Source organism: Tamandua tetradactyla, chromosome 6 (assembly GCF_023851605.1).
Source record: "Tamandua tetradactyla isolate mTamTet1 chromosome 6, mTamTet1.pri, whole genome shotgun sequence".
Classification (NCBI taxonomy): Eukaryota; Metazoa; Chordata; class Mammalia; order Pilosa; family Myrmecophagidae; genus Tamandua; species Tamandua tetradactyla.
This window is the reverse complement of record NC_135332.1, coordinates 24226782-24238556: the sequence shown is the minus strand read 5'-3', so window position 1 is coordinate 24238556 and position 11775 is coordinate 24226782. Positions and strand designations below refer to the sequence as shown.

The 11775-nt window shown below is 41.3% G+C and overlaps 1 protein-coding gene across 1 annotated transcript; it reads left to right on the top strand.

Moving 5' to 3' along the window:
- The first annotated feature begins 2090 nt into the window (after positions 1-2090).
- On the top strand, positions 2091-5114 carry RPL27 (ribosomal protein L27). Its single transcript, XM_077164282.1, has 5 exons — positions 2091-2213; positions 2455-2537; positions 3437-3606; positions 4802-4912; positions 5021-5114. The coding sequence occupies exons 2-5, from the start codon at positions 2457-2459 to the stop codon at positions 5067-5069; spliced, it is 411 nt and encodes a 136-aa protein (XP_077020397.1). The 5' UTR covers positions 2091-2213; positions 2455-2456; the 3' UTR covers positions 5070-5114.
- The last annotated feature ends 6661 nt before the right edge of the window (positions 5115-11775 follow it).

Below are 11775 nucleotides of genomic sequence, written 5' to 3'. Positions count from 1 at the left end.
CATTTCTTACAAGTTTCCAGGTGATGCTGATGCTGTTTGTCTAGGAACCATACTTTGAGAACCACTGATCAAAACAAAATGAATATATGTTCTATAATAAAGGTAAGTGTAGACTGCAGAGAAAGCACTGAGGAGAGAGATTAATTCTGCCTTGGAGAGTTCAGGAATGGCTTTGAAGGATGGGTAGAATTTGGACAGGATTACAAAGTCACATGGACCAGGCTGAATAAAGACCCCAGGGCTCAAAAGAGATTTAGCTGGTTGGAGCCCAGGGGTTGTCTTAAGGGTTTAAGAGGAGTCATAGGAACTTATACTGAAGGATAGATAGGTGGGAGTGAGAATTCAAACTTTGGAAGCAAGAAAGCCATTAAAGGATTTTAACAGATAAGTGGTGGACTTAAAGATGTGTTTAAAGCAGTTTCTCAAAAGATCATCATATAGCTCCACTTCCAGACCTGAAGTCAGAATCTCTTGTCATGGAGATGCACCTTCAACAAACATTCCAGGCAATTTTGATCCACACTAAAATGTAGGAAGGTATTGGAGAAGAGAAACAATGAGGCCAGGAGGTTAGTTAGGGAGAAGGTGGGAAGGGATAGAGAAGGGTAGATTTAAAAGTCACAGGGCAAAATTCACAGAATTTGACTTGGAAGGTGGTTTGTGGAAAGGGTCCAAAGTGATTACAAGGTATCAGGGTTTGGTTCCTATTTCCGAAGGGAAAAAGCAAAAAGAGAGGAGAAAAAAAAACAAAGTACAAAAGGGGCAAAAGCAGATAAGGAGGCTAAGAGAAGACCAAAAACATGGAAATGGACAGGGTACTGTGGTGTAGTGGGAAGAGCACCAGCACAAGAGTGGGGAGACCTTGCTCTGTGACACAAACTGACTTTGTTTTTCTAGAGTTGTCCTCATCTTTCATGATCTCCGAGGTCCCTTCCAACTTCAAAATTTCATATTCCAAATTAAAGCAGAAAATATTTTAATTGGATATAAAAATACAACTACATAATTAGAGTTATAAACCATTGGAATGGGATCCTGAGGGCTGCTGGCAATTTTGGTCCCTGGAGAGCCTCAAGAACAGAAGTGATGAAACCCTTTATCCTGACTGTTTCGACATCTTGCCCCAAAACCAATTCGGTAGGTTCCTCAATGTTCAGAAGAGTAAAACCTTAGGAAGGGTTCTCCTTGTCTTGAATTCCAGCCAGTGAACGGTACCATCTAAAAATGCTCTTCCATTGAGTGATGGGAAATAATAGTTTGAGAGCCAACTAAACCTGGTTTCTAGACCTAGATGTGAATCCCATCTACACCACTCATCAGGTTCAATCCCAGAGAAGTAATTTATCCTTTCGGAATCTCAGTTTCCTTATCTTCAAATGGGAGGAAAATACCCGAGATGCAGAGCTGTGAGGATTAAATGGGCTGTCAACTTAAATAAAACGCCTAGCCCGCTGCCTGGCAGAATAAGTACCCAATATGGTGACATGATAAAAAGCATGGACTCAGGAAATGGAATGCTTTAACTGAGTCCCAGATCTACTGCTTACTAGCTATGGTTACTTAATTTCCCGAAACCTCAATTTCTTCAATGTAGAATGGAAATAATAACCTATCTCCTAGTGTTGTTATGAGGCTCAGACGAGATAATGTAGGTGAATAGAATAACTCTGCCTACCTAGCATGGAGTCAGCAGGTCTTCACCTCCCTCACTAATTCTCTTAGCTAATTAATGTTATGACATCACTAGACGTAAAATCATTCAATTGATCTTTGTCTCTCCCTCCTTATGCCTAAGAGTCCACACAGTAGGCATCGATAAACGTCCCATTTTGTTCTCTGCATCTTCTAAGGCAAAACAGTCGAGTGGAGACGTGTCTCCCTCCTAGCGCGAGAGAAGGGAACTACAACAGAGGGCAACCGAGCTGCTGAGTTACAATATCGCGCGCGCACACGCCTTGCTTGCTCTTCTATCAGTACGCCAGCCATACAAAACTTACGTCGTTGTCTATTGCCGGAGCAGCTAATAAAGTTTGATTCAGGCCTTGCTACCTCCTCTTGAACTTCCGTCCGCAAGGCGGAGTCTGAACGCTGTACAAGTACCGCCGAGAGACCTAAGGGGCGGTACCGGATGTGAGGTCACACGGCCTCCGGGTGAAAGGTCGGCGGAAATAGGGTTCTTTTCTTTCTGCCATAGGCCGTAGTGGTTGCTGTTGGTGAGTGGAGTACTGGGTAGGGGCTTCCAATCTGCCGCCATCCACGACTTGGGGGTTGGATTGCCGGGCGACGCCGTCTGTGTTCTGTTCCGCGGCCTCCGGCGGCTTTGTAGTGAATCCAATACAGCGAGGAGGGCCCGCGGGCGGCCGCAGGAGCAGCCTGAGCTTGAGCACAGTAGTCGTCTCAGACGGATTTGGCCCACTGCGTTTCATAACCATCCCTTCCCCTTATTCTCCGCAGAAATGGGCAAGTTTATGAAGCCCGGGAAGGTGGTGCTGGTGCTGGCCGGACGCTACTCCGGACGCAAAGCCGTCATCGTGAAGGTACCAGCCTTGCGGGCCTCTACGCCCGCACATCTCGGGAACCGGTCAGGATTCCGAGAGCGAGCAGGCTTGGGACTTAAGCCCTAGTTCTGGGGCTAGGAACATTACGATGAGGGGATTGAGTGCAGGGGAAGTTTTGTGGGAGGAAGATGCAAATGAAAACAAATGTGGGAGTTGTACTCCTAACATAATGCAACCTCCACCAACGAGACTTTGAATAAATAATAGTGACCATCTTTTACTGAACTCTTGCAAGGTGCCTAACACTGCGTTACAGGTGCTGTCTTACTCAGTCCTTACAGCAACAATAAGGGCTTCTTTCTATTGCTGCTGAGATTTAGAGATATTGGGTATTTTGCTTAGGTCAAACCGATCCTTAGTGCTGCAGTTGGGATTCTGTAAAAAAAAGTAGAGTTTGCTTTTAGTCAAAATGATCATTTAGCTTCATCGTTTGCCTTTACCCACATTTTGTAGGCTTTTGCCACATATCCCTAGACTCTGGCCACAGCTATTTGTTATTGTTGGGACACCTAGGCAGCCCTGTTGCCCCTACTCCATCTTCCTGAGACTGATCTTCCTGGGGATAAAGAGGTACAGGGTAGGATAGTAGTGCCAGTCCTGACGGTACCCTTTAAAGCAGTATGTCCATGAAGAAGGTTAATGGATTTTGCTTGGCATGTTACAAGTACTCTATAAATCTCTTACATCCCAAAAGCCTTTCCATGTCTCTTACTGATAGGAATGAATACCTCTCCCCTCACTTCATTCAATTTAGCATAGCACTCAATATGGTCTGCTTTGTATAATTTTCTCCCCTTACATAGTGGAGACCCAGGGATAGAGGTGTTCTTTTTACATAGGCCCTCAATTAATACCAAATGTAATTCTTCCTCATTTAGAACATTGATGATGGCACCTCGGACCGCCCCTACAGCCATGCTCTAGTGGCTGGAATTGACCGTTACCCCCGCAAAGTGACAGCTGCTATGGGCAAGAAGAAAATCGCCAAGAGGTCAAAGATCAAGTCTTTTGTGAAAGTTTATAACTACAATCACCTCATGCCTACAAGGTGAGCATTTCAGAATGGGAATAAAAATGACTGATTTCTTTTCTTCCTTTCTGCCCTGCTAAATCTGGAGACACCCTTGCACTCTTGGTGGGGGGAAAGACTTGTCACTCTTTACCTTATAAAATAGCCATAGTTCTCAGTCTTTTTTTTTTTTTTAATTGTGCTATATAACAAAATTTCCTTTTTAACCACTTTTTAAGTGTACATGTTAGTGGTGTTGATTATGTTCACAATGTTATGCTATTGTCACCACCATCACCGAGACTCTTTCATGACTCCAGTCTTACCTCTTTCATGGCACCTTGTAACTGTATTTCCCATGAATCCCTAGTTAGTCTATGAAGACTCCTGACTTGGCCTGGAAGGATTGAAAAAATCTCAAGCTTGCTCTTTCGTATCTCTTTCTTACTCCCCCACTCACCTGTAAATGCTTTTGATGTTAGTTAAAAATTGCTTCATTTATTTACATCTGCAGTAACTAAACACAGGCATAGGGTCTGGTCTGCCTTCTTCCCTGTTCCACCCTCATAAGTTTTCAAAACTGGTTGGTGAATGAGTGAAAGAAAGCCTCTTGGATTAGTTTCACTCAATTGTGGGCTTTTTAATTGCTGACCCTTCACAGTATTATAGTGTGCAGCACTTAGACTATCTTGGTATAAAGATTATAAAGAAGTATAAGATCTTGGGAGAGTCCTGGTCGGTAAGGGTCAAAACCTAGCAGCACATGCCTTAAAGTTTGCTATCGGCTGCATGTTAATTCTGCACTTGACTTGCTGATCTAAAATGATAATGCATTTTAGCAGGTGCTAGCCGCCTGGCTTTTGCATTTTCACAGTGAAATTCTGGGTGGCTTTGCACACGTAGAATTTGAACAACACTAAGGAAAATGGCCCCAAATAGAAATAATTGCTATGGTGAAAGCAAAGAGGTCTAATAAAGTGAGGGTTCTTAGCTTAGAAAATTGAGAGGGAAAGCAAAGATTTTCTGTGGCTTGAATCCATGTAAAAGAGTCCATTAAATTTTGAGTTTCCAAAGAATGTCGTCAGGATTTTGGCACAGCTTTTGGTGATTGTTCCTGTGGAGTGCAACCCTGAAACTCCAATATACGAGGAGGACTTAGAAGCAGTCTGAAGGTCCTGGCAGCATGTGGACTGATCCTACCTCCCTGCCATTTATCTTTTGGCCATCCATTCAGGTACTCTGTGGATATCCCCTTGGACAAAACCGTCGTCAACAAGGACGTCTTCAGAGATCCTGCTCTTAAACGCAAGGCCCGGCGCGAGGCCAAGGTCAAGTTCGAGGAGAGGTAAGTAGGCTTTGGTGATGAATGTTGAGGTATGGTTTCACTGTTCCCTATGAAGGGAATTCCATCTCCCTGTTCCTTTCCTCATTGTTGTCCTTTTTTTCCTTCTAGATACAAGACGGGCAAAAATAAGTGGTTCTTCCAGAAGCTGCGGTTTTAGATATTTTTTGTTTCAATCATTAAAAATGATTTAAAAAAAAAAAAAGGCCCTGTGTGACTGTGCATGTATTAGACTGCGAAAGGGGGACCATTCGCGCAGTGAGACACTGGGTGGTGGATGAGGGGCTATGGGAACATATATAATAAAACTTAAATTCTGCCTTTTTGAGACTTAGGCTACTTCTGTCTTTGGCCTGAATTCCGTTAATGATCTGGCAGCCTTCTGAGTAAAGTATGCTCTGCTGAACCATTTTACCAGAATTACTCCTGACATTTTGGGTGGAGAAATTCTTTGTGCAGGATTGTTTAGCATCCCTGGCTTCAGCCCATTATATTCATAAGAAGAACATAAGCCACTCCCTTGTCCCCACCTTTATTGTGACCACCAAGAGCCCCTCTTGAGTGGAGACCACGTACTTAGACGGTTTTCAAACCTTAATGCCAGTGGGAATCACTTGGGTTTATTAAAATACAGGTTGCTGAGTCCTATCCTCAGACTTAATGGTGCCAAAGAATTTGCATTTCAAAACTGCTCAAGATGTGTGGGATGGATATCAATGATGGAGTGCTGCACCCTACACTAGTTATTTCTCCTGGGATAAGGGGAGGTCTCATCTGGGCCTTGGGCACTGGGTTGTCTTGTGTGGTACAAGAGAAGTAAGCAGTGGTGGTTTTGTCCTACTACTGTCTAGGATTTTACCTCCCACTGTGTACTCGGTTATTTACTCATGAAATAGCCTTTCCAGCTCAGTTGCCTCTAAATCACTAGTGGTAGAACTGGGATTCGAACATGGCCTCTGCGAAGCCTTGCATTTTGGCACCATACTAATACCTAAAATAGAAGTGGAGGGAAAGTGTTAAGAATGGGGTTAGGAGTAATTCGTAACTGGAAAACTAGCCAGGTGACAATAGTAGGAAAAAACCAAACCATGCACTGTGTTTTATGTACCCATGGGTGTTAGGCATCTTTTTTTAAAAATATTTTTTATTGAGAAACACCCACACATAAGTCCAACCATATTACAAAATCAATGATTCACATATCATGTAAGTATATTCTTTTTTGGCGGGTGGGGTGGGGTGTATGGTCTGGAAATCCGACCTGGGTCTTCCACATGGAAAGCAAGCATCCTACCACTGAACCACCTGTACACCCTATTTTTTTTTTCCTTTGCATGGGCAGCCACCGGGAATCAAACCTGGGTCTCTGATATGGCAGGCAAGAACTCTGCCATTGAGCCACCGTGGCCCACCCTGCACCCTGTTGTTTTTTTTTTTTTTTTCTACATATGCAATCAGTAATTCTTAATATCACACCCTATTGTTAATGACCATTTTTAGAACATTCAGATCAGTCCAGAAAAAGAAAAACTCATAAATCCCGTATCCCTTAACCCTCCCTCTCATTGGCCCATAGTATTTATTTTTTTAACTTTTTTTAAAAATATGACAACAAAGAAACACCTTAACATCATTCTGTTCTACATATATAATCAGTAATTCACAATATCACATAGTTGGATATTCATCACGATCATTTCTTAGAACATTTGCATCAATTCAGAAAAAGAAAAAGACAACAGAAAAAAATTCACACACATACCATACCCCTTACCCCTCCCTTTCTTTTTTTAATTTTTTTTATGATACATAACCACATATAAACACAAACATTCTTATCATTCTGTTCTTGTTATATAATCAATAACTCACACTGTCATCACATAGTTGAATATTCATCATGATCATTTCTTAGAGCATCTGCATCAATTCAGAAAAAGCAATAAAAAGAAGAGAAAAAATTCATACATACCATACCCCTTACCCCTCCCCTTCACCAATCACCAGCATTTCAATCTACTAAATTTATTTTAACACTTGTTCCCCCTATTATTTATTTTTAATCCATATGTTTTACTTCTCCATCAATAAGGTAGACAAAAGGCTCACAACCACACAGTCACAATGCGACAGCCATATCATCATACAATTATCTTCAAGAAACAGCCACCAGAGCACAGCTCCACATTTTCAGGCAGTTCCCTCCAGCCTCTCGGTTAAATCTCAAATAACAAGGTGATATCTATTCAATGTATAAGAATAACCTCCAGGATAGCCTCTCAACTCTGGAATCTCTCAGCCACTGACACTTTATTTTGTCTCATTTTGCTCTTCCAACCCTTTTGGTCAAGAAGATTTTCTCAATCCCTTGATGCTGAGTTTCAGCTCATTCTAGGATTTCTGTCCCACATTGCCAGAAAGGTCCACACCCCTGGGAGTCATGTCCCATGTAGAGGGGGAGAGCAGTGAGTTTGCTTGCTGTGTCAACCGAGAGAGAGGCCACATCTGAGTAACAGAAGAGGTTCTCTTGGGGGTGACTCTTAGGCCTAATTTTAAGTAGGCTTAGCCTAACCTTTGCAGGATTAAGTTTCATATGAACAAACCCCAAGATTGGGGATTCAGCCTATTGCTTTGGATGTCCCCACTGCTTTGGAAAATATCAAGAATTCTCCACTTGGAAAAGGTGAAATTTCCCCCTTTTTCACCATTCCCCCTAGGGGACTCTGCAAATATTTCCCTATTCACTGTTTAAATCACTCTGGGATTTATCTGGGCATCGCTCTGGACAAAGCTACAAAATCTCATGCCCTATGCAAGGTTTCAAGTATTATGGAGTGTCATGGTTAGGGACAGGTGTCAACTTGGCCAAGTAAACCTGTTTATCTGATTGGGCAAGCGCTGGCCTGTCTGTTGCAATGAGGACATTTCATAGGATTAGGTCATGATCACGTCAGCTGCATCCACAGCTGATTCCATTTGCAATCAGCCAAAGGGGAGTGTCTTCTGCAATTAGTGATGCTAAATCTAATCATGGGAAGCCTTTTAAGGAGGACTCAGAGGAGACAGGTTCCATTCCTGCTTTGGCTGGTGAGCCTCTCCTGCGGAGTTCATCCAGGCCATCCATCAGAGTCTTCAGCTTGGCAGCCTGCCCTGTGGATTTTGGACTCTGCATTCCTGTGGTCACGTGAGACACTTCTATAAATTTTATATTTGCAAGTGTTCCCTGTTGATTCTGTTTCTCTAGAGAACCCTAACTAATACATGGAGTTTGATTAAGCTGTCCACATAAGTTATATTAGGAACTGCACTAGTCAAAATGTAAATTTTGTACCAAATAAACACTTTTTGCTTGTCTCACACATACGTTAAAGTTTTAAATTATTAATTACCATCTATTTTCAACATGCTGCATTATTGACATTCCTTTCTTCTTCCTCATGCAGAAACATTTTTAAATTTGCACATTTAGTCACTATCATTATACACTCTAGGCATTCCTAGATTATACCATCTCAGTCTTTATTGTCTATCTTTCCTTCTGATTTCATTTGTGCTGCCAGGCCTCCTCCATCTATCATTCTCACATTCAGCTTCATTCAGTGTACTAACATTATTGTATTACAGTTAGGTAGTATTGTGCTATCCATTTCTGAATTTTTACAATCAGTCCTGTTGCACAGTCTATATCTCTTCAGCTCCAATTACCCAATATCTACCCTATTTCTATCTCCTGATGGTCTCTGTTACCAATGAAATTCTCCAAGTTCATTTGCTAATGTCAGTTCATATCAGTGAGACTATACAGTATTTGTCCTGTTTCTGGCTAATCTCACTCAGCATAATGTCCTTAAGGCCCATCCATGTTGTAACATGCTTCATGACTTTATTCTGTCTTACAGCTGCATAATACTCCATCGTATGTATATACCACAGCTTGCTTAGCCACTCGTCTGTTGATGGACATTTTGGCTGTTTCCCTCTCTTGGCAATTGTAAATAATGCTGCCATAAACATTGGTGTGCAAATGTCCATTTGTGTTCTTGCCCTCATGTCCTTTGAGTAGATACCTAGCAATGGTTTTGCTGGAGCATATGCAATTCTACACTTAGCTTCCTGAGGAACCTCCACATTGTCTTCCACAGTGGTTGTACCATTTGACATTCCCATTAACAGTGGATAAGTGTGCCTCTTTGTCCACATCCTCTCCAGCATTTGTCATTTTCTGTTTTATGGATAATAGCCATTCTGGTGAGTGTGAGATGATATCTCATTGTGGTTTTGATTTACATTTCCCTAATAGCCAGGGAAATTGAGCATCTTTTCATGGGCCTTTTGGTCATTTGTATTTCCTCTTCTGAGAAGTGTCTGTTCATGTCTTTTGCCCGTTTTGTAATTGAGTTGTCTGTCTTTTTGTTGTTTAGTTGAACAATCTCTTTACATATTCTGGATACTAGACCTTTGTTTAATATATCATTTCCAAATATTGTTTCCCATTGTGTAGGCTGTCTTTTTACTTTTTTTTTTTGACATGGACAGGCACCTGGAATCGAACCCGGGTCCTCTGGCATGGCAGGCAAGCATTCTTGCCTGCTGAGCCACCGTGGCCCTCTTTTTATTTTCTTGACAAAGATTTTTGATGCACAAAAGTGTTTAATTTTGAGGAGTTCCCATTTCTTTCTTCAATGCTCGTGCTTTGGGTGTAAGGTCTAGGAAACTGCCTCCTATTATAAGATTGATAAGATATTTCCCTGCATTTTCTTCTGAAAGTTTTATGGTCTTAGATCTAATGTTTAGGTCTTTGATTCATTTTAAGTTAATTTTTGTATAGTGTGTGAGATATGGATCCTCTTTCATTCTTTTGCATGTGAATGGCCCGTAGTATTTCAATCTACCCAATTTTTACCCTGTATCTCCCCCTACTATTTATTTTTATCCTTATTTTATTATTTTTTACTCATCTGACCATACTCTGGATAAAAGCATCAGACACAAGGTTTTCACAATCTGCAGTCACATTGTAAAAGCTATATAGTTATACAGTCTTCAAGAATCAAGGCTATTGGGACACAGTTCAACTGTTTCAGGTACTTCCCTCTAGCCAATACATCATAAACTAAAAAGGAATATCTATATAATACCTCCAGGATAGCCTCAACTCTTTGAAATCTCTCAGTCACTCAGACTTTATTTTGTCTCATTTCTCTCTTTCCCTTTTTGGTCAAGAAGACTCTCTCATTCCTATGATGTTGGGTCCCAGTTCATCCCCAAGAATCAGATCCTACCTTAGATTTACACCCCTGGGAGTCATGTCCCACATACGAGGGAGGGCAGTGAGTTGATGACATACCAAGTTGGCTTAAAGAGAGAGGACACATCTGAGCAACCAAAGAGTTACTGTGGGGGTGACTCTTAGGCATAATTACTCTTAGACATAATTATCAGTAGGCTTAGCTTCTCCTTTGCAGGAATAAATTTCATAGGGACAAGCCTCAAGATTGAGGCTCAGCATACTGAATTGATTGTTCCCACTGCTTGCAAGAATATCAGGAATTCCCCAGATGGGGAAGTTGAATATTTCCTCCCCCTTTCCCTCCCTAGTCCCCCAATGGGACTTTGCAAATCCTTTTTTATTCTCTGCCCAAATTACTCTGATATATATTGGGGCATCATACTAAGCTGTACAAACCAACAAGAAAGATCTCACGCCCTGTTCAAGATTCCATGTAATTCTAGGAATGCCTAGAGTATACAATGATTGTGACTAAATGTACAAATTAAAAAATGTTTTTGCATGAAGGGAAAAAAAAAAGATTCCTTGTAATTATGGTGTTCAAGTAAACTGACCAGACAAATTAAATTAGATTATGTGCTACCCAAAATACAAATTTTGCACCAAATAAACATCTCTCCCTTTGGTCTCCCACAGGGGTTTATGTTTGAAAATATGGGCCATATCATCTTTTGCCCAGCTTTCTGATTTACCTTAGTCCTATCCAGATCATTCATATTTCTAGATAAAGTCTGATTATTTTTTCAGCTCTTTTAACAGTTGCTGAATGGGGTAATGCTGACTTTCATAGCTTCAGAGCTCTTACTCTGAGTCTCAGGTGTCAGATAAATACCCAAAAATTCAGGGAATGATCAGGTTGTATACAAATAGCTCAGTATCTCAGAATTTAGGAATATCAGTTACAACCCCTAAATAGATGTGACTGCCGTAAGAGCTTACAATCTAGGAGCCTTTACTATAGGCCCCGACCTGATAACCCGTGCTCTTGACTTCAGTTCTCTGAGTTTGTATGTTATAGTTAATCCATACGAATGAGGCATGATAATATTTGCCTTTTTGCTTCTGACATTTTATTCAACATACTGTCCTTAAGGTTTATTCACCTAGTTGTGTGACTCAAAACTTCATTATTTTTTGCTGCAGCTCAGTAGTCTATTGTATGTTTACACCACAGTTCCCCCTTCCATTCCTCAGTCCTTGTCCTCTTACCTAGGCCACCTCCATCCATTGCAAATCACTAACGCTGGTTAGGCATCTATCGAGACAAAGTCCTGTTAAGTAGCTTGCCTACTCAAGGTCACAAATGGAACTAAATTTAAAGCCTCCAACTAAAAATTTAGCTCATCAGGGCCTGATTTCAAATATTTTATTCACCAGGTTTGGTTGTATGCTCCACTTCCTATTGGTGTGAACTTGAGCAAGCTTCTAAATATCTGTGACTCCCCATTCTCATTTGTAGAATGGAGAAAATAGAACCAAGTTTGCAGGTTAATTTATATAAAGCAGAACAGTATTGGGCATGCAACGTAGCTGTCAGTAAATGCTGGCTCTTATTACTAGCTAGGTGAATTTGATG